Source organism: Pipistrellus hanaki (assembly GCF_964339955.1).
Source record: "Pipistrellus hanaki genome assembly, chromosome: 2".
In the NCBI taxonomy this organism is placed as follows: domain Eukaryota; kingdom Metazoa; phylum Chordata; class Mammalia; order Chiroptera; family Vespertilionidae; genus Pipistrellus; species Pipistrellus hanaki.
In genome coordinates, this window is record NC_140504.1 from 38031640 (window position 1) to 38055558 (window position 23919).

The following is a 23919-nucleotide window of genomic DNA, read 5'->3' on the forward strand; positions in this document are numbered from 1 at the left end:
CCCATATAAGAGCCAATAAAGTGAACTCATAAAACTGAACTAAATTATCCTCATTGTATAATACGTCCCTCTTATTTTTACTCTGGTCTATGATACTCATTTTGTATAATGTTCTCAGAATTCCTATATGTTTGAGATTTAAGATGTTAATAGCATGATGTGTACGATATAAAAATATAATATTCTGCATTCTTTTATTTTAATCCAGCTTATGATTGATACACCTACCAGTCCAATTACCAGTGGACTTCCATTATTCTTTGTGATAACAGTAACGGCCATAAAGCAGGTATGAATTACTTCCTATTCTTGTTTCCCCATGTCATTTGCAAGTTGCTAAGTATGTCTACTCCAAGGTAACATTTATTGTTGGGAAAATAATTTCCATAAAAAAGCAGCAAATGCTTTTGATGTTGCATATGGTAAAATTAAACTGAGTGAAGCCACTCTATTATATTTCAGGTGGTTCATGGTATGTTTACTATTGTTAAAATGTTTTCTTGGCACACCCAGAAAGAACTCAAAACAAGCATTTTATATGTATAAACCAAATTATATCCTATATAATCAAAGGTTAATAGCGGAACGATCTGTCGCTATGATGTGCACCATTAAAAGGCAGATGCTCAATGCAGGAGGTTCCCCCTGGTGGTCAGTTCACTCCCACAGGGGGACCAGGCTCCCAGAGGAGAGCTCAGCGGTGTCTCCTGCCTCTGCAGCAGCGTTAAGGATATCCGACTGACAGCTTAGGCCTGCTCCCCCCGAGGGCTCCCAGACTGCAAGAGGGCACAGGCCGGGCTAAGGAAACCCCGCCCCCCCCAGGACCTCTAGTTTTAAATAAAAATTGTGTAGTGCTTTCCTATTTTTTACATTTTCTCTGGTTAAGTTGATTTTTATGTAAAGTTGTACCCTAGTGGGAAATAGCTGGAACCAAATCCTGAAATGGTATTAAATTCTAGATATAGAAGAGTATTATTGCATGAACATGTCAAGTTAAAATAAAGGAATTTGTAGAAAGGTCATGTCTTTATAACCACCATTAAATATCTTGGCAGGGCCTCAGTTATACAGAGATTGTTCCTTCCACTTGAAAGAGAGTTAGTTGATATATTTTCATTTTATAAGGTTTAGGGATAAGGTTTAAATTGCTTGGAAGTGAAATTGACAAACATTTTGTAATTCTGGAGTATAGTATATTTTAACAATTATATATCTAGTATGTCAGAATATCATGCTACTGCTCTCACTGTTTGATTTTCCTTTCTTCATTGTTCTTTTGGAAACTGTTAGTCAGCATCCAAATCACTTCATATGGTCACATATTTACTTAGTTTTTCAGATGTCATTTATTTCATCAGAGTTACACATATTTGTCCCTTGGACCTATTTTCTATATGTAGTTCGCTCTTGGGTAATTTCATCCATTGTAGTAGTTTAAAGCACCATTTATATGGTACCTTAAATCGTGCACAGGTCTGGTCCCTAGGCTTAGCCTGCAATCAGGGCCATCTTCCCCGGCTGTCTGCAGCCGATCCCACTCCCCACCACCACCCACCCCTGATTCCCCATGTTCGCCATCGAGTGCGGTGCCTGATAGCTGGGGGAAGGGACCGAGAGGTCAGCTGTTCCCGCCTGCTCACTGGTCCCACCCCCACTGCGGGTGTCATCAGGTAGTCGGAGTCTGTCCGCCAGGGAAAGGAACCAAGAGGTGGTCAGTGCATCTCATAGTGACTGGTCGTTCTGCCATTAGGGTCAATTTGCATATTACCACTTTATTATATAGGATGGTTCCAAATATATATGTATCCTGAAACTATTGCCTGAACTCTGACACTCATGTACAATTGTGCAACTTTTCCACTTGGATAGCTTAGGCTTTTCCTGACCAACATGTCATTCTCTCATTTTCTGCTCTGGTCTTTTTTCTTCCTATCATTTGGTGCTACCTGTTTCTATTGAGTAAATGTTTATTAGTTTGTCTGTTGCCTCCATTTGAATGCTCAGATCTGTGAGGGCAGATACTTTGTTTTGTAAACCATTTTATTTCTAGTGACCAGAAATATCATATAATAAAAGACAGTTACACTCCTAAAACTCCTCCCCTTCCCGTCTCCTGGTTCTTCTCCCCTGAGAGAGCCATTATTTGTACATCAGTCCAGATATTAATAGAGAGTGTTTTCAGAGGCAAGCATTTCCCCCCCCCCCCACAAATGATCTCACAGAACACAACACATTCTGTACTTTACTTTTATCACTTAATGCTATCAGATATCATTTTGTTATCTTGTGTTATACCTCTGAATTCTTGAATATATATCTTCTAATTATACTGAAAAGGGCACTTCTATTCTTTTGATATTTATAGGGGTATGAAGATTGGTTACGACATAACTCAGATAATGAAGTAAATGGAGCTCCTGTTTATGTTGTTCGAAGTGGTGGCCTTGTAAAAACGAGATCAAAAAACATCCGGGTATGCGTTTAGTAAATAATGTATGTCAATTATATTTTGATATCATAAACTTTAATCTGATTATATTTAACTGAACGCCTGCTTTTCTACATTAAAATATTTTGATAGACTACTTGTTTAGAACTCAAATAACTCCTTGCCTTTTAAAATTGGTATATTCACTCTCCCCAAAATTCTTCATAGGTGGGTGATATTGTTCGAGTAGCCAAAGATGAAATTTTCCCTGCAGATTTGGTGCTTCTGTCCTCAGATCGACCTGATGGTTCTTGTCACGTTACAACTGCTAGTTTGGATGGAGAAACAAACCTAAAGGTTTGTATGTGTATAAAATGTCTTTGGATTATAGCGATATTTGCCTTTGGTTCAGGTAATAAAGTTTGACCTGATAAAGGAGAAATATTTTTAAATTACTGAAAATTCTAAGAATTACTAAGTTTTTTTAAAGAAATAATGTTATATATTTATTTCAAGGGGAGCCTCACATGGTTTGGTCAAGATAAAGAGAAATGGGAAGTGTTGTTAGGAAAAATAAATATTTTAATATTTTGGTGCTTTTTTTAGATAAGGGACATTTGAAATAGATGGGGATGTAAAGTACAGCATAGGGAAAATATATATATGGTGTCAGATGGTTGCTGGATTTATCGAGGGGAGTCACTTAGTAAGTTATATAGATGTCTAATCACGGTTGTACACCTGATTATATTATAATCTATACTAGAGGGGGGCATCCCTCAGCCCAGCCTCCATCCATTCCAATCGGGTACCCCTCGAGGGGTGTCCGACTACCGTTTTAGGGTCCTGTGGGATCAGGCCTAAACTGGTGGTTGGACACCCTTCTCATAGTCTGGGACCACTGGCTCCTAACCACTCACCTGCCTGCCCTGCCTGATTGCCCCTAACCTCTCTGCCTGCATTCCTCATCACTCCTAACTGCCTCTGCCTGCCTGCCTGATTGCCCCAACTGCCTTCCCCTGCCAGTCTGATCAAGCCCCCAAGTGCTCTCCCCTGCCTGCCTGATCTCACCCTCAACTGCCTCTGCCTGCCTGATCGCCCCTAACTGCCCTCCCCTGCTGGTCTGATCTCACCCATAACTTCCCACCCCTGCCAGGCTGATCTTGCCCCTAACTGCTCTCCCCTTCTGGCATGATTGGCCCTAATTGCCTGCCTGCCCGATCACCCCCAACTGCCCTCCCCTGCCAGCCTGATCTCACCCCAACTGCTCTCCTCTGCCGGCCAATTTGGTTCCTCACAGTTGACCCAGATTTGGTTCTGATTGGTCAGTTTGTATGTCAGTCAGCATTTCTGGGCCTATCAACAGGGCCTGATCAGAAAGGTGGGGCTGATCAGCTCCCGTGGAGGCCTGGAGAGAAATGGAGGCATGGCTCTTGGCAAGGCCAGGAGAGAAAAAGAGGCAAGTTCTGATCAACAGCTGCCACAAAGGCTATGGGTCAGACCCTGCCTCTCTTTTTGCAGGCCTGTCTCCTGGCCTGATCTGCAGCACATAGGCAGTCAGTGCTGGGTCGAGGCCCCAATCAGTCTGGTCGAGCCTTCTGTCATAATAGTCGTTACGACCCTGACTCTTTATTATATAGACTAGAGGCCCAGTGCATAGAAATTCATGCACTCGGAGGAGTTCCTCAGCCCAGCCTGCTTCTTCTTGCAGTCCGGAACCCCTAAGCCGCACGTGGACATAGCGCTGCTGGGGATGCGGGAAAAGCTCCTTCCACTGCTGCTGTATTCATAGCCATCTGCCTGGCTTGTGGCTGAGCAGACCTCCCCCTATGGGAGTACAATGGCCACCAGGGGGCAGCTCCTGCATTGAGCATCTGCCCCCTGGTGGTCAGTACATGTCATAGCGACCAGATGTTCCCGGTCGTTCTGCCATTAGGGTCAATTTGCATATTACCCTTTTATTATATAGGACTAGAGGCCTGGTGCACAAAATTTGTGCATGGGGGTATGTGTCCCTCAGCCCAGCCTGCACCCTCCAATCTGGGATCCCTCTCACAATCCAGGACTGCTGGCCCCCAACCACTCACCTGCCTACCTTCCTGATTGCCCCTAACTGCTTCTGCCTACCAGCCTGATCACTCTCTAACCACTCCTGTGTCAGCCTGATTGGTGTCTAACTGCTTCCTCTGCTGGCCTAGTTGCCCCTAACTCCCCTTCCCTACAGGGTTGATCACCCCCAACTGTCCTCCCTTACAGGCCTGGTCCCTCTCAACTGCCTTCCTCTGCAGGCCTGGTCCCTCCCAACTGCCCTCCCCTACTGGCCATCTTATGTCCTCATGGGGGCAGCCATCTTGTGTGTTGGAGTAATGGTCAATCTGCATATTACTCTTTGATTAGATAGGATAGAGGCCTGGTGCATGGGTAGGGGCCACTTGGTTTGCCCTGAAAGGTATCTCAGATCAGGGTGGGGTTTCCCATGGGGCCTGGAACGGCCTGGATGAGGGGCCTGTGGTGGTTTTCAGGCCAGCCACTTACCCTGGCGACCCAAGCGGAGGCCCTGGTATCTGGAATTTACTTATCTTCTAAATTGAAACTTTGTAGTCTGGAGCAGAGCCAAGCCTCCTGCTCACTCAGTAGTGGCAGCCATTTCTGTTGAAATTTATGTATCTTCTATAATTGAAACTTTGTAGCCTTAAGCAGAGGCCTGGGACAGCCAGGGTGTGCAGAAAGCTTGGCTTCCTCCATTGCCAGGGAAACCCAAGCCTCCCTCCTGCTCTCCGTGGCTGCAGCCATCTTGGTTAGGGTTAATTTGCATAGTTGCTCTGATTGGCTGATGGGCGTGGCTGGTGGGCATAGCGGAGGTATTGTCAGTTTGCATATTCTTTTATTAGATAGGATAATATTGTATGTCTATTGTAATTGAAAAACAAATCATTTTTTAAAAAAGAAATAGTTGATTGTAGGGCCCCATTTAGATCTTGAAACTACAGTTTAATCCTTGTGTGTGTTTTTTTAGACTCATGTGACAGTTCCAGAAACAGCAGTATTACGAACAGTTGCTAAGTTGGACACTCTTGTAGCTGTGATAGAATGTCAGCAACCAGAAGCAGACTTGTACAGGTATTGTGTGATAATCAACCTACTCATAAGTCCTGTTCACAGACCTCATTTTTACCATCATAAACATACAATGAAATCTTTAGCTAATCAAAGACATTATTGAAGAGGAGGTAATGGAGAGAAATATTAAAGGGAAAAAAGGCTAAAGCAGAATTTGCCAGAATTCTAATCCAAAGTATTAATTAAAAAACATGCTCTTTTATTCAGACGTTTCTTTCCATTACTTTCTATTTCTATATGAACTGGCTTTATCACCATTATAGGAAATTTTATATCTTTAATGGTAGTTATAAGGGAAGTACGATTATTATTATTTTTTGATCCTCACCTATGAATATTTTTTCATTGATTTTTTAGAGAGAGGGAAAGACAGAGAAATATCGATGTGAGAGAAACACATTGATTGGTTGCCTCCTGCACAAGCTCCAACCAGGGCCAGGGCTGGGGAGCCTGCAACTGAGGTATGTGCCCTTTACTGTAATCAAACCTGGCACCCTTTAGTCTAGGGGTGTCGAACTCAATCAGAGAAGGGGCCAAAATCTAAAATCCAGCCTAAATCGCGGGCCGAATGGTTTACTGAACAGTCATAAACTGACAATGTCATAAACTGACAGCGGAGTGCAGTGATGACAGCGCGGTGCGGGCCACATTGCAAGGCCTGGCGGGCTGGATTTGGCCCGCGGGCCTTGTGTTTGCCACATGTGCTTTAGTCCAAAGGCCAATGCTCTATCCACTGAGCCATACTGGCTAGGGAGAAGTAAGATTATTTTGTTAGACGAAAGTAACTTTGTGTATACACGTACTCCATGAAGGCAAGAGCTGTCTTTGTGTTCACTTGGAATGAATTCCTTTTAATGTTGTGATTTACTAAACACAATGTAAGTCATCTTCCAATGATATACTAATTATTGTGGGCTGAGAAATAGGAACAACTTTTTATTATGAAAGTGATATACTAAACTCATTTTTACTCAGTAACTGATGATTGCATATAAATTACAACCACATTGTAAAGTTGACCCTCATCTTCTTGTCATATAATGTCTCCCTCTATTGGTTCAAATGTTCATATCTTATTAGTCATTTGCTTTTCTAGAATAATCTCTTACATAATTTGTTTTGGATCCATATATTATTTGTAATGGAGTTTTCTATGTGATGTTATATAATTTTGTGGTTTCATTATAGTCAAATGAAGTACAGAACATTCTGATTAGCTAAAAATTTGCTATCCTATGCTTTAAGAGTTTAAACTATGAAATTTAACTGTGAAGAATTTAGTACTTTAAGATTTCTTTATTGCTATTATTTCCTTGTCTCAAAAAATGGTGTTATAAAAACATTATATGAAATGGAGCATTAAGCAGGCATAAAATTAATATGAGATCAAGTATCACTAATGTGATGATGAGTAGTTTTTATATTATCTTGGAAAATGTGGAAAAAATTAAAACATTTTTTAATAGGAAATAATTAACTGTTAAATATAAGGTGTTCCTCTTTATTTTATCTTTCCCTTTTCCATAGTGAAAGTATATATTTTGTTTTAAATATATATGTAACTACTACAGAACACTTTTGTAATAGAAAGATAACTCACATTTATTGCTATTGGTATTTATTCATTCAGCAACTTATTGTTGAGCACCTGTCTGTTCATTATGGTGAGTGGGAAATAAGATAAATCAGCATGGTTTCTATCCTTGAGGAACTCATAGCTGTAAAGACATTATATATATTATATTTATATATATAAAATTGTGTTTTTTCACTTTTCTATATGCTACATATAAGGGGAATATTGAAAGCGTTTTAAGTGTCCAAGTAGGAGAATGCTTAGATGGGTTCATGGTACAGTTATATAAGAGGGAAATATGTAGATTATAAAAATATTTTCAAAGAACTTAATGACATAAGAACATACTGAAATATAATGTTAAATAAGATACAGAGTTGTAGCTCTCATAATCCCAATTACATATTTCTGTGTACTTGATAGATAGTTAAATGGCAAGAGAGAAGAATAGATAAGTACAGAGAGAAAGAAAATTCTGGAGGAATTACATGTCAAAATGTTAGTAGATATTTCTTAGTGATAAGATTTCAGCTGCTTTTTATTTATTTTTGTTCTTCATAGTTTCTAATATTTCTTAAAAGAATGTGGAATGCTTTTGTAATTTAAAAAGTATTTTCCATTTTACTGTACAGTTTTTTTTAAAATTTAAATCTTTATTATTGAAAGTATTACATATGTTCCCTTTCCCCCCTATTGACTTGTCTGTACAGTATTCTTTTTTAAAAATTTTTTTATTTTTATTGATTTTGTACAGAGAGGAAGGGAGAGAGATAGAGAGTTAGAAACATTGATGAGAGAGAGTCATCGATCAGCTGCCTCTTCAACACCCCCTACCGGGGATGTGCCCGCAACCAAGGTACATGCCCTTGACTGGAATCGAACCCGGGACCTTTCAATCCCCAAGCTGACGCTCTATCCATTGAGCCAAACCGGTTTCGGCTGTACAGTATTCTTAATGATCATTTCTAATGGCTATATAATAGTCTAAGTGCATATACTATTACCTAACCATTATCTAATTTTTCAGTACTTAACTCTTCCTCTGTTTTGCTATTACAAACATTGCATGGCGCCTTGTTACAAATAAGTTCATCAATTCAAAATCCAGAAGCTAGATAGTTCATTGCTTCTCTTTTTTGATATAATTAGTTCACTTGGCTCCCAGGATATTCTCCTCTCTTGGTTTTTCTGCTACTTCAATAGTCTCTCCTTTTATTCTCATTGCTGAGTTCTCTTCTCCCTTGACTTCTTGATGTTAGAGTGCCCCAGGACTGTCCTTGCTTCTCTTCCCTTCCCTACCTATACTTTTCACTATCTACACTCACTCCTTTGGTGATTGCATCCAACGTGATGGCTTTAAAGATCATCTGCATGCTAACTCTCAGGTTTATGTCTCCATTCAAGATGTCTTTTCCAAAATTCCAGATTGTTATATCCAAGTTCATGTTTTACAGTTCTACTTAGAAATTTAGTAGAAATCTCAAATTAATCATGATGAGAACTGAGCTAATTTTCCCTCCAAAACTTTTTATGCCACTGTCTTTCCTTACCTTAGTTGATGACAGTCTCTCCTTCCAATTCTTCAGGCCAAAACCTCTTGGAGTCACATTCCCTCTCTGCTAACCTCTCCTCACCTCCTCTCCCACATCTCATCCCAATCCATCAGAACATTTTATCTGTTCACCTGCAAAATATATCCAAAATTTGACCATCTTTTACTCATTTCACTGCTACTAATTTATTATGAGTCAGCATAATCTCCTACCTGGCTTACTACTATTCTTACCAGTTTTCCCCTTTCTTTCCCTTGCAGTCTGTTCTCACAAAAGCAGCCGTAGTGGTCCTTAATTTTTTAGACTCTTATTGGAATTTAGCTCAAGAAAATCAAAAGAATGGTCTGCATCATCTCTGAAAGATGCTCAGGGAGACAACAGCTGAATTGGTTCTTTACATCTAAATCCAAAGTTGAGGTTGGAAACAAGAATACATAAAATTCACTAAGTGGAGATTAAAAAAGAAAAACAGCGGTGCATTTCCCTGTTACAGACAGTTGAAGGAAGCAGAAGTAAGAGATTAGCAAAAAACAATGAAGCCAAGGGATAAAGCATCTGTGACCTGGAAGCAGGAGGAATAATAGGAGACATTGGGAAGGGAATGCTTAATATTGCTTTGCCTCGTTAAATGATTAACATAAGCTCTGTTTGCTTCAACTCAAAATTTACTTCTCAATGTAGTAGAAAATAATTGTTCATTTGAATCGACTCTGTGATATGGAGCTGTTTAAGTAGTGGAATTTGGATCTGAAAGGCCAGGTTATGAAAATTTATTGATAGCAAGCCACTTATTCTAGAAGCTCTGGAGTTCACTGATAGGTTTTTGCTTACTACTCTATTCCCACCACTTAATTCACACGTAGTAGTTGCTCAATGAATATTTGTTGGATGAATGAATGCATGAATAAGTAAGTGAATGATTCTAATCACAGGAAGCTTATTTAATAAATTGATGAAATATGTGAGTATTCATTGTTGGCTAAATAATGTATAGTTGTGTAGCAAATATAAATTCTCATGATGATAAAATTAATAATGGTAATAACATATAACATTTGTATCACCATTTTGAAAACATTTTTACATTCATTACCTCATAGCTGGAGTGGGATGGCAAGAATTGTTAGAGCTTATTGACTGATAAATATTTATTTTTATAATTTCTAACATGATTATTGGAACATTCATAGAAATAAAAGGTTGGTTTGTTTCATGTATAAGAATAGTGTCAAAAGTCTCTAAGGTTTTCCATCTATGATGTCATAAGTAACATCTTCAGAGTTGAGCATTTCTGAAAATGCAATTTTTTGGTAACATGGTGAATTCTTTGATAGATTCATGGGACGAATGATAATAACCCAACAAATGGAAGAAATTGTAAGGTAAGAACAAAATCATATTATACGGGGGAGGGACTAAAATCAAGTTAAAGAAATATTAGATAAGTAAGCTTTATATAATGTAAAAGGGTTCACGTGAAAGCACTTAGCACTTCATCTTTTAGTTATTTATAGCAGCAATAAGTGAGAGCGAAGCAAATTTTATAAAATAATATCAAAATAATATAGTAAGATTATTTATATACTTGTATTTTTTTCTAATATCAGGTAGTAACATAAAAGGAAACATAAACATTCTTATTCAAATTCTTACCCACCACTTAAAGTCTAGAATACAAGAAATATTTTCTATAATGTTTAAAAAGTATAAGTGATACAGTCTTCTTCATTTCAAAATAATTTAACACAAACTAGAATACTTAGTGGCCAATCTAGAACCTCTTATTTACTCTTCTGATTGGTTTTTTGTTTGGTTGATTATTTTGTTTTCCCTCTCAGTGTTTCCCAAACTTTTGACATATGTGTACCCCTTCTATAATTTTCGTAACGCTGAGTACCCCTCGTACTCATGAGAATGTAGAATTAGGCGCAGCTAAGCACTGTGCAGTGCACATCTCCACCAAACTCTTCCCGTACCCCTGGGGGTATGTGTACCACACTTTGGGAAACACTGTGGCTATATTAAGGTTAATTTCTAGCTGCTGCATGAAAGGATGTGGGCTCATTTCAAAGATTTGCTAATAGGATGAGATTACATTGTTACTCATGCCTGCAAAGCCAAATTTAAAATAAATCTTGGAATTATCCCTTGAACTTCTAAATCAAATTAATCTTTCACCTTTTTTTCTGGAGACATTCAGTTGAACTGGCTGCTTGAAATAAGTCACTGACAGTTGAGCATTTCTGAAAATGAAATTCTGGGGTCAAGCCACCAAAACTATCATGCATCAGCACTAATTCACATTTTTAATAAACATTAACACAGGAGCATGTTCAATGAACTCTTTAGCCATGGTCTTTGCTGAAGCAACCAGATTTTGCTGATGAACTACCTTTTAATTCAAAGCTTTCTATCATTATATCCCAATTGTATATGCCAGTGTAAGCGCAAAATTTTTCCATTCTTTGTTATAAACAATACCATGTGAAAAGGAGCTATTTTATGGCTTCTGGTTAATAGATTTTGGAATATCCATGTAGTGTGCTCCAAATATGATTCAATAGTAAAACCATACTTGTTAGCCATGTCCCAAACGCCTGGTCCTCCTTGGTTCATTGATTTTTTTTTAGAGTGTTTGGGTTTGTAGACATCTTAGTTCCGATTCTGTTTGATTTGGATGACTGTATATGTATGTTTCAGAAAAGCATAAGGAATCTCAATAAAATTAAGACTTTTAACTTATCCATAACAGTCTTATCATTTTGCTATCACTAAAAAAGTACAATTTCCTTTCTAGTTATTCCTTCTCATTTTATATCTCCTTTATGGAGAGAAATTCAAACAGCAAGAAGACCTGAGCTCCAAGAAGTTTGCAATGCAAGTAGTAAAGTTGTAGTGTCAATCTTGCCTTACAAAAGTACTAACTCACTTACTACATGATGTTTTATAATCCAAAGTAATTTTAATTGTGCAGAACTCATACATTTACACACAGACCATGCTACAATTCTTATTTACGTTGCATTTTAATTCTCTCTTTTCTTTGAAAACTGTTTATTAATTTTGCTCAAAATTTTTGTCCTCTATTAAACATTTAAAAAATCATTGCTTAATCTTTTATTTGTGTTTTATGTTTAAAATTTTAGCAACTGGTCTGGTGGCTTTATGAGTTTATGTACCAGCGTAATCTTATTTCTGAGTCACCGATCTTAAAGTAATTGAAATGCTAACGCAGGTGTTTTTGTTATAGTAACTAACATTATGATATACCTAAATAGTAGCTAAGATTTTGGTTCTATATAAAAACAGTGTTGTAACTATAACTCAAGTACTTTCTGCTAAAAATGCCATTTTAGAATTTAATTGTTTAATATATTTAATGCTTTTGGTTTGTGTTGTTTTTTTTTTTGTGTGTGTGTGTGTGTTTTTCTCTAGACCTCTGGGGCCAGAGAGTCTCTTACTTCGTGGAGCCAGATTAAAAAATACAAAAGAAATTTTTGGTTTGTATACGTTGAAACTTTTTAATTATAGGTTCATGTTCATACTTTATGAAGTATTTTTAAAAGCACAGTATTTGTGCTGGGTAACTTATTACTTAGTTACATGTTGCCTGTGATAATTTTCTTACAAAAATTGTGTTACTATAATTTTGGTTGTAGTGTTTGTTATTCATCTCTATTTTTGAGTAATAGACTAGAATCTTACTGTTATATTTTCTTTGTTAATACTTGTGAAACTGAGTGCTAAGAAGATAATTTTGGCAATTCTTTCTATTCATGGTGGATAAGAACCAGTATAATCTGACATTATGGTATAGTGAACCACCTGTGTAATTCTATTATGATTATTCTTAGATTGGATGAATAAAACTGCTGACTTATTCTTTAATTCAACAAATTCTTATTAATATGACTATATACCAGGTACTGTTAAAATTATATTGACTGGATCAAAATGATGAATAAATAATGTTCTTGCATTGGAGATTTACTAATTAATCAATTAATTAATTAACTTATGCTCTGAGTCAATTTTAGGCAAATTGTGAAAACAGTGATAATCTTTAGCTGTCAATTAGTTCTTCCCTCTTCATAAATGGCCCTTCATATACTAGCCAGCTTATGTTATTTACTGAATGTTTGCAGCTTTAGGAGTCTGTCCTCTTCCTCATTTTCTTCTTTCATCTGTCCTAACTCTCAGTATCAGGCTCTCTGATAAAGAAGTCCATATACTTTTTTTTTTTTTTTTAATGGAAACTAACAAGTGTTGGTAAGGATGTGGAGAAATTGGAACCCTCATACATTGCTGGTAGGAGTGTAAATATTGCAACTGCTGTGGAAAACAGTATGGCAGTTTCTTAGTAAATTAAATTCAGGATTACCATATGACCCAACAGTTCTACTCCTAGATATGTACCCCAAAGAATTCAAAATACATCTTCAAACAAAGACTTCTACGAGAATGTGCACAATAGCACTATTTACAATCATCAGTAGAAACTGCCCAAATATTCATCAACTTATGAATATATAAACAAAATGTAGGATATCCACATAAGGGAAAATTATTTACTATTAAACAAATGAAAATATTTGCTGAGTGAAAGAACCCGGACAAAATGTCACATATTGTAGGGTCCCATTTACTTGAAGTACCTGGAATAGGCAAATTCATAGAGACGGAAAGTAAATTAATGGGCTGGGTAGTGGAGGGGAATGGGAATGATGCTTAATAGGTACAGGGTTTCCTTTGGGGGTGATGAAAATGTTCTCACGTTAGATAGTGGGGACGGTTGCACAACACTGTGAATATACTAAGTACCACTGAATTGTACATTTTTAAATGATTGAAATGGTAATTGTATGTTTACCACAATTTAAAGAAACTATAATAAATGTTCTTATGGCAAAAGCCAAAGAAAACCTCCAAAGCTTTAGACCCTCTCTTGTAATGCTGTATTTTAAAACATCTCTCTAGCCTTAAAACCTTTCACACTCTTAAAAGATGTGTATTTGAATGCCTTTAGATGGGTCTGCTATTGTTTGCCTCAGACCCACCTCTCTCTATTGTATAATTCTAGCTGATTTCTATAATTTTGATGCCATTTGAGTTATAATTTCTGCCTTTATGGAATAATTTTAATGGTGAAAATTCCAGGACAAATGTTTAAGAAGAGGACATGATGAATCCTACACTGCTTCTCAAATCTTACTATTTAGGCATGGGTGTAAACATTTATTGATTATCTGTTTCTAGGCATTTTGCTAACTTGTCATACAAACTACACAACAATTTAATGAGGTACTAGAGGCCTAGTGCACGAATTTGTGCACAGGTGGGGTCTGGCTGACCCCACCCCTGATCAGCTGGGGGGGCCAATCAGGGGTGGTTGACCAACTGGCCATGCCCCCTGGTCGAACTCTTGGTAACTCCTGGTCAAGAGGACAATTTGCATATTAGCCTTTTATTATATAGGATACTTTTTCACTCTAAAGGTGAAGAAATTGAGACTCAGAGATTAAATAACTTGCCCATTGATACAGAACTAATAAGTGGCAGAGCTAGCATTCAAACAAAGGTCTAATTCCAACAAAGTATTTTAGAAAGCTGCTTTACCTAATTTCATTCACTCCCCAGTTTTAATCCCATTAATACTGTCATTCTCACTAATTTCATAGGCATTCACGTAGGCACAAATTTTTTAAATGGCCCATTCCTTGTGTTTATTTACCCTGATAGATTTTCATATTATCTCTCCAGTGCTTATGAAATTATGTCTAGGAGTTCAGATTCTGGCATCCAGGTGTTTTCAAACTCTGATCATAATCTATTGTTTCATCAGAACAGAAAGAGCTTTTTCATATCTGTCTTTGTTAACAGTGTTTGCTCTATCTATAATGGCCTGCCCTGCCATTTTTGTTTTCCCAAATCCTTTTTCTCTTATCAATTTCAACTGAAATAGTATCTCATTCTTATATCTCATTTATAACTCAGCAACAGAACCTTCATGCCTTCCTTATCCAGTAGGTTGAGTAATTGGAGTTTTCTAAAATTAGTATCAGAAAACCTTTAAAAAATTCAAAGAAAGGAAAGTCAGATTTTAACAGCTATCAGATGATGCTTTTCCCCAGATGCTTTCATGCTGGTGAGTACATTTTTCTTGTGAAGCATGCTAGGGCATTATTTTAAAGTACTATTTTGTTTTGTTTTGCAGGTGTTGCTGTATATACTGGAATGGAAACAAAGATGGCGTTAAATTATAAGAGCAAGTCACAGAAGCGATCTGCAGTAGAAAAGTAAAACTTTTCATTTATTTGCACATAAATATGACTGTGGATGTGTATATAATTCATTGTGTATAATTTTTTTGTGTATAAAAAATATTTGACACCTGTATAATATCACATCAACGCAGGATGATAACCTTGAGGATAGGGGTGGCTTCTTATATTTTTGTATATATGTAGCATTTTATACAATGTTTGGCATATAGCAGATGCCAAATTATAACTTTAAATTAAATATTATTTGGTAATAATGGAAACACTTGATCAGACTAACCCTCCTGCAGATAACAGTGGTAAAATCTGGACAAAATATTTTTAAAAAATAAATGATAATTTTAAAAGCTCTGGAGAGTAGCCCAAAAAGAGACAGAAACTGGCAAAGAATGTACTCTTGAAAGACAGTATCATCAAGGGGGAAAATTTAAGAATGTAGCTTTTTTCCTGAGGGCACTCTCAAATTCATGGACTGCAAAGGGCATCCGAGAGCCCGAGTCTTTACAGGATGTAGGTGTCAGAGGATAGGGAAGAGCATCTAAAAAGGAGAAAATCTTATACAGGAGGGACCCACAGAAGGAAATCAGCTCTAAAGCCTGCACATAAATTATTTCCATATCCTTGGCTGTCTGTTAGAACTATACATGTGCAGGGGAGACCTCAGCGGGCTTGACAATGAAACAGTAACAGTATGTATCAGCAAGCTGAAAGGTCTGAGCAGAGGATTTTGCTGTTGCCTGTTGCAGTGGAGATAGTGTTTGGTGTTTGAGCCTAGCCAAGTTAACTTCCTGTTAAAATTAAAAACCACACTTTTTGAGGAACCTAAAAGAATAGATACACTATGCAATCAAAAAATAAGCAGATGGGAAGAAAATGTAACTTTTTCTAAATAGAAAAAGTGCTCAGTTGAAACTGCCTCCATAAATGATATTGCAATTAGCAAAGATTTTAAAATATATATTATAAACTAGAGGCCCAGTGCACTGGAGAAGGGGTCCCTCAGCCCAGCCTGACCCCTCTCACAGTCTAGGAGCCTTCAGGGGTGAGAAGCGACCCTGTGATCAGGGAAAGGCAACGCCCCCATCACATCTCTGCTGCTGCCACTGCCGGCAGCACAAGCCTTGGCCAGCCCTAGTTACTTGAGCCTTGGGTGGCCCTGGGTGATTGGGCAGCCACCAGTCAAGGCTTGCCTGCGCCTCTGGTGTCAGCTGGACAGCCACCATCAGTGCTTGCCTGGGCTTTGGGCTGGCCCTGGGCAGCTGAGGGGCTGGGCACCGCCATCTTGTGGCTGTGGGCACAGCCATCTTTGGGCATATGGCAGTCAACATATTCCCTCCTTATTGACTGTAGGTGCTGCCATCTTTGAGGGTAGGGCAGTCAATTAGCTTATTCCCTCCTTATTGGCTGTGGGCACTACCATCTTTGTGATGGCATGAGGGTCAATTAGTATATTCCCTCTTTATTAGATAGGATAGTTTTAAAAGTCTAAAGCACATGTCAATGAACATAAGAGAAATCTCAGCAGAGAAATGAAAACTAGAAAAAAAAGAACTCAGTGGAAATTCTTTAGTTGAAAAACATAATAATTGAAATGTAAATGTTATTAGAAGGGCTCTATACCAGGTTGAAAAAAGAAGAAATTATCAGTGAACTTCAAAGAGCAACAGAAATTATTCCATCTAAACAACAGAGAAATATGAACAGTTTTAGAGCCATTTGGCACAGTATTAAGCTGTCTAGCATAAGTATAATCAAGATCCCTGAAAAAGAGGAGATAAAAGGAACAGAATAAATATATTTGAGGAAATAACTGAAAATTTCTAAAATTACACACACACACACACACACACACACACACAAAAAAAAAAAAAACAACAACAACAACAACAACAACAAAAAGGCAAAAGCTTAGGTTAGAGGAAAATTCCTAGCAATAAAAGTTTAAAAGAAGAAAAAGTTAAAATCAGTCATCTAAATTTCTACCTTAAAAAGCTAGATAAAGAGGAGCTATTGATATTAGACCCAATCTGAGAAGAGAAGAAATATTGAGGATATAAGTTGAAATCAATAGAATAGAAAACAAATAATAGATAAAATTAGCAAAGCCAAAAGTTGGTTCTTTTCTACATTGAGGGATTGGGGCGGCGGCGGGGGCGAGAAGAGTTGTAGGAGAGATAAACTGGAAAATTACCAGTATTAGGGATGAAAGAGAGGCTATCACTAAAGATCTTACCTACTGTGGTCACTGTATCCACAAACAAATATAAGCAACTTTTATGTCTCTAAATTTTCCTTGATGAAATCTCAAATTCTTTGAAAACACAACTTCCAGAAATTGACACAGGATAAAACAGAAAATCTAAACCACCTTTTATCTATCAAAGACTTATAATTTATTGTAAAAAATATCTCCACACAAAAGTATAGTGAGTCTTTCAATATATGGTGCTGGAACATTTCGACATCTATTTTCTGTAAACTGACCCATGACCCCTTCCTCCCACCATATATAAAATTAACTCCAAATGTAAAGTTAAAATATAAGAGCTAAATTGGTAAAACATGGGAGAAAGTATTTGTGACCTCGGATTAAGGAAAGATTTCTTAGATAGGAAATATACAAAAAAAAAAAAAAAAGTGAACAAAAAACAAAGCCCCAAATTGATAATTAAATTTCGTAAAAATTAAAAACTTATGCATTTGAAAAGACACTGTTAGGAAAATGAAAAAAGACAAGCCATAGAGTAAGAGAAAATATTTGCAAAGCTCATCTATATCTATCTATCTATCTCTATCTATCTATCTATCTATCTATCTATCTATCTATCTATCTATAAAAGGCTAAGTGACCAGCCGACCTGCCAGTAGGTATGACGCACACTGACCCCAGGGTACAGACGCTCAATGCAGGTGCCAGCAGGGGCGGGGTTGGTTAGTGGGCAGTGCCAGGCTAGCCAAGGCGAGTGCCAGCAGTCCCCCTCCTCCCATCGCCCCACAAGTCGCCCCACAAATGGGCCCTCATTACTGGCCAGGCCGAGGGACCCTATTTTTGTGCACTAGGCCTCTAGTATCTATATACTAGGAAACAGTAGGAAAATTAAGTTTTTTAAAAGGTAGCATATAATTGATATGTTTTATATTCTTTCTCATTTTAGGTCAATGAATACATTTTTGATAATTTATCTAATAATCCTTATTTCTGAAGCCATCATCAGTACTATCTTGAAATACACATGGCAAACTGAAGAAAAATGGGATGAACCTTGGTATAACCAAAAAACAGAACATCAGAGAAATAGTAGTAAGGTATTTTATTCTGTTCTTGACTCTGCTGCTGTAAAGGAAACTTCTGATAGGAGTGACCACTCTGATCTTCCTAAAACCATTACTATTGGAGGATGACAAAAGGACATTGCACACCTGAAACCAATACAAAATATTGAAATTAAACTAATTAAAATAAAAGAATCACAGTAGATGATAAAACAAAGACAAATGACATTGCAAGAGAAGGGTAGCCAGCCTGTATGTACTGGTATATTAATAATTATAATTTATATATATAATTTAGCATTTTAGGACAATTATATTTTTATGTCATAATTTGAATAGTTACAAGAGATCACAAAGATTTAAATCTGTATTAGCTTCCACTTGAATACTATAAATTCATTTTTTTATTTCTGTATCTTATAAGTGAAATAAAGAGTAACTTGATTTATTTTCAATTCTGTCAGAATAATTCAAGAAATCTTATTGTCATTCTGGTAATAGAATGAAGTTGATAACACAGTTTGTGTCATATAAAGTTTCAAACTGATTAAATATGGACTATCAAGAGAATTTAACATACAATTTGGGTAAATAATTGTTCTCCAAATTTCATTTTAGATTAAAATACAAATACTGAATACAAATTTGGGTCTCAAGAGACCACAAAACAGATAATCTCAGGAACATATTTTCAGGACCTTTCACAGAATGCATGTTAAATGTGGTGCTACTATGCCATTGAAGTGGGCTATTTCTGTGAAATCTGTAATTTAAGAGTTTTAAATTCTACCAGTTCCAGCCTACCAATTTTATAATTTTTAAAAAGTACACTCAATTTTTAGTTATCTGTAATTTTGAAGAGTAAAAGTAGAATGGTAAGCATATTCCAGAGCTTATAATTAAAATTTTGCCCAAAGCAGTTTCAGTCACACCAGGTTTTTGGTAGCTTCTGAAAAGTAACAAATTTCAATAATTTGAATCTAATCTTTTTTTCTTTCTTTCTTTTTTTTGTTTGTTTGTTTGAGAGTCTAATGAGCAATAAAACTACCGAGGAAATGTGTTAAAAAGACAACTCAATAAATGAATTTTAATCCATGAGACTATTCTGCTTCAAAATATAGTTAGTAGTCTGTTTAAACATGAAACTTTGTGATAATTTTTCTGCAGTAATACTGAAGATAGTTTCACTTAGTTTCATATTTTCACTTATCAAATAATCATTTTTTCCTCTCTAGATTTTGAGATTTATTTCAGACTTCCTTGCCTTTTTGGTACTCTACAATTTCATCATTCCAATTTCATTATATGTGACAGTCGAAATGCAGAAATTTCTTGGATCATTTTTTATTGGTTGGGATCTTGATCTCTATCATGAAGAATCAGATCAGAAAGCTCTAGTCAATACTTCTGATCTGAATGAAGAGCTTGGACAGGTAATGATTCTTTTAATTTGTTTTCCTGACTTGTTATAATCAAAACAATACATGTGCAAAAACTAATAAAACAGAAAACATTAGAAGGCTTTTACCAAAAACAACCCTACTTTGCTCCACACCTAATTTTGTTTTCCATTTTTTAATTGTAAAGCTGTTATTTGTTTGACTGGTGATGTATTTTATATCATCATATTTGTTTAATACTTCATTCTCTTTCTAATCTAAAAGTTTTTTATTAACTTGTATAAATAAGTGACATTTCATCCAGGCAGCGTGGTTTAGTGGTTGAGCATCGGCCTGTGAACAGGAGGTCACAGTTCGATTCCTGGTCAGGGCATATATTTGGGTTGCAGGAGGCAGCCTATTAGTGATTCTCTGTAATCATTGATGTTTCCTCTCCCTTCCTCTCTGAAATCAATAAAAATATATTTTTTTAAATAAGTGACACCTAAAATATCCTCTTTAAATTACAATTCAACATTTGCTATAGATACTGGGCAACTTTTAATATCACACAGCAAAGGTAAAGTATCTTTTATTTCTAGTTTCACCACTTGCTAGTTATATGATGGGATTACTTACTTTTTCTGTTTATCTTTACTATTTCCAAAAAAATGAACTTTGAGAAATAGTTTCTCATGTATCATTATGTCTTGGTCAAAACAATTTTGTTCCAACTTTAATTCTACCTCCCTTGTTACATATTGATCTTTTTATTCTGCAATTTTGCTGAACTCACTTGTTAGTTCTAGTAGTTTTTTCAGTGGATTCCATGACCTATATCCAAAGCTGTGTTATCTACAAATGGAGATAGTTTTACCTCCTTTTTTCCTAAATAAATACTTTTTCTTTTTTGTTGCCAAATTGTCCTGATTAGACCTTCAGTACAGTGTTGAATAAAAGTGGCAAGAGCAGACATCTTTGTCTTATTCCTGAACTTGGAGGGAAAGCATTTAGTCTTTCTCCATTAAGTAAGGTGCTATCTATGGGTATTTGTAAATACATTTTACCAGGTTGAGGAGTATGCTTATATTCCTAATTTATTGAGTGTTTTTTTGAATCATGAAAGAGTATTGGATTTTGTCAAATGCTTTTTCTACATCTATTGAGATAACTATTTTATTATTAGAATAAAGGTCAAGTACTATTTATTATTATGGTGGGTTTCACTGATTGAGTTTTATATGTTGAACCAATCTTTCATTCCAAGGATAAATTTCACATGTTCATGGTATATAATCCTTTTTATATGTTTCTGCATTTGGTTTGTGTCTATTTTTATAAGGGATCTATAGTTTTTATCTCCTTGGATAGCTACTTCCCATTTTAAATGACTTCTTTCTCAAGTCATCATTGCAATAAGCATGTCCTCAACATAATTCTAGTTGTATCATGAATTGAGTATTTTATTCTTCTCTTTATGGACCTATCTTCATTTAGGGTTAATTTTCTAGAATTAGTCTCAAAGAGTAATAAAATTACTTGTCTTATTTACTTTTTAAAATATGTTTTTATACATTTCTTTTTACTGAGTTTGTTTCGTGCCCTCAGTTTCAATTTCCTCTATTTTAGACAACTTTCTACCTCTGATTTGTGTTTCTATCATTTTGTGTTTCTGGTTCCAGCTCTATACCATTTCTTCTGGACCAGATTCCCTTTCACATTCCAGGTTAATTAAGCATGCCTTCCATCCCTGCTCGTAGATCACTCTATTTATTTTTTATTGATGAGAGAGAAAGAGAGAGAAACATTGATTTGTATTCACTGATTGATTCTTGTATGTGCTCTGACCGGGGATTGAACCCACAACCTTAACGAATCACAACAACACTTGTACCAAATGAGCTACCCAATCAACGCTCAGAGATCATCCTTGAGTCCTACTAAACATCCAGGAGATAAAAAGTACTAATACTACATTTATAATCAACTCCACAGATGAACATGCACATATAAAATGCCACAGACTTCAAAGTGTATATTTTAAAAGTATTTTCTGTTACCCTTTTTTGGTTCCATGGCATCTTTAATTATTTAATGGATTATCAGAATCAGCATCAATATATCAATTTTAATAGACTTGGCTTAAGGAGCAGAGGCCAACTTTTCTTGTTTAACGTAGTGATCGTGAACACAAAGGTTATGTGTTTTTTTTTGTTGTTGTTTCCTATCTCTAGGTGGAATATGTGTTTACAGATAAAACTGGCACACTGACAGAAAACGAGATGCAGTTTCGGGAATGTTCAATTAATGGCATAAAATACCAGGAAATCAATGGTAGACTTGTATCTGAAGGACCAACACCAGACTCTTCAGATGGAAACTTAAGTTATCTTAGTTTTTCCCATCTTAACAACTTACCCCATCTTACATCCACTTCTTTTGGAACCAGTCCTGAAAATGAAACTGAACTAGTAAGCAATTTTTAAATTAATAAATGGGAGCTTCATTTGAAATAGTTCTGTTTGTGTTAGTGGGGCAAGAAATATATTTGAAATGTATATCCTTTGGTTTAATACTGAGAATTTACAGTTACTTAATATGTGTTTGTAAATGGAACTAAGCTAAGGAAAGCCTACTGCCTTTAAGTAAAAAAAGACGATGCTGAGATAGAGCTTAAATTTATTTAATACTTTCTGAGACCTCACTTCTTCCACAAAAGAGGTTTCACCATTACTTGCAATTTGGTTATGCCTCCTAAAAAGTTGACTGGTCATAAGCTAATGTGACATTTTACTCTGTAAAGTTAGAAGCAACCAGCTGTTATTTAAGCATTTCAGAATTGTAGCATTCTTACTCTAGCTCTTAGATTACCAAAATATGAACTGTATTTATTTGCATTTTTTAGAATTCTGTTTCCGGTTTCCTAAATGTTACTTGGGATTGGTATTGATAGTGTGAATATTAATTATGTATTTACAGATTGAAGAACACGATCTCTTCTTTAAAGCAGTCAGTCTCTGTCACACTGTACAGATTAGTAATGTTCAGACTGATGGCATTGGGGATGGTCCCTGGCAAGCCAGACTTGCACCCCCCCAGTTGGAGTACTATGCGTCTTCACCAGATGAAAAGGCTTTAGTGGAAGCTGCTGCAAGGTAGTTTAATCTGATTTCCAAATTGTCAGAAAAAAAACTTTTAAATAAAAAATGTGAAAATACTAGTACCCTGTTTCCCCAAAAATAAGACAGTGTCTTATATTAATTTTTTCTCCCAAAGTTGCGCTAGGTCTTATTTTCAGGGGATGTCTTATTTTTCCATGCGCTAGGTCTTATTTTCAGAGGATGTCTTATTTTCGGGGAAACACGGTATTTGAATTGTCAGACAAAATTCATAAACACATAGAGGTAGAAATTTATTTGTTTTTTTAATGAGACTTTGAAATGTGTCATTAATTGTTAAGCTTGCAATAGAGTCATATTTTTGATGTGATCTCTAAAAATCTGGTTAATATGAATAATATATATAATCCGTGAGAATACATGTGTATTGTTTTGGACCTACTCTGATCCTTCAAGTTCTTAAAGATAGTGCTATATTAAAAGGAAATATTTTAAAATCCATCTTAGCCGAAACCGGTTTGGCTCAGTGGTAGAGCATCGGTCTGTGGACTGAAGGGTCCCAGGTTCAATTCCGGTCAGGGGCATGTACATTGGTTGCGGGCACATCCCCAGTGGGGGGTGTGCAGGAGGCAGCTGGTCGATGTTTCTCTCTCATCGACATTTCTAGCTCTCTATCTCTCTCCCTTTCTCTCTGTAAAAATCAATAAAATATATTTTTAAAAAATAAAATAAAATAAAATAAAATCCATCTTAAACTTGTATTTTAAATATTTTTATTCAAGCTACGTTATAATGATATATTGTGAAATATGAAATATTCCCTAAATTTTATATTTTTTTCTCATTTTAATCCTAGGATTGGCATTGTATTTATTGGCAATTCTGAAGAAACTATGGAAGTTAAAATACTTGGAAAACTGGAACGGTAATTATTTTCTTTATTGTAATTTTCTATATATCAAGCATTTAGTATAGAACAGATTTAGGTAAATTATGGCTCAAAGGCCAAATCTGGCCTACAACCTGTTTTTGTATAGCCCATAAACTACATTTTAAAGAGATCGTTTAAAAAAAAATAAGAAGAATATCTAACATAGACCATATATGTATACAAAGCCTAAAATATTTACTGTCTGGCCCTTTACAAAAAAAGTTTACTAACCCTGCTCTAAAATGATGTTATTATTACA

General features: G+C 36.1%; 1 protein-coding gene across 1 annotated transcript in view; it reads left to right on the plus strand.

Annotated features, from left to right (window-relative positions):
- The window catches only part of ATP11B (ATPase phospholipid transporting 11B (putative)), a 110008-nt gene that overhangs the window by 34963 nt on the left and 51126 nt on the right, over window positions 1–23919 (plus strand). Inside the window, exons 4-15 of the mRNA XM_084874188.1 lie at window positions 209–289; window positions 2366–2473; window positions 2657–2785; window positions 5445–5548; window positions 10012–10059; window positions 12113–12177; window positions 14892–14973; window positions 18114–18264; window positions 19467–19664; window positions 21845–22081; window positions 22590–22765; window positions 23586–23654. Of these exons, the coding sequence (XP_084730314.1) occupies window positions 209–289; window positions 2366–2473; window positions 2657–2785; window positions 5445–5548; window positions 10012–10059; window positions 12113–12177; window positions 14892–14973; window positions 18114–18264; window positions 19467–19664; window positions 21845–22081; window positions 22590–22765; window positions 23586–23654 (1448 nt within the window). The remainder of the gene's footprint in view (window positions 1–208; window positions 290–2365; window positions 2474–2656; window positions 2786–5444; window positions 5549–10011; window positions 10060–12112; window positions 12178–14891; window positions 14974–18113; window positions 18265–19466; window positions 19665–21844; window positions 22082–22589; window positions 22766–23585; window positions 23655–23919) is intronic.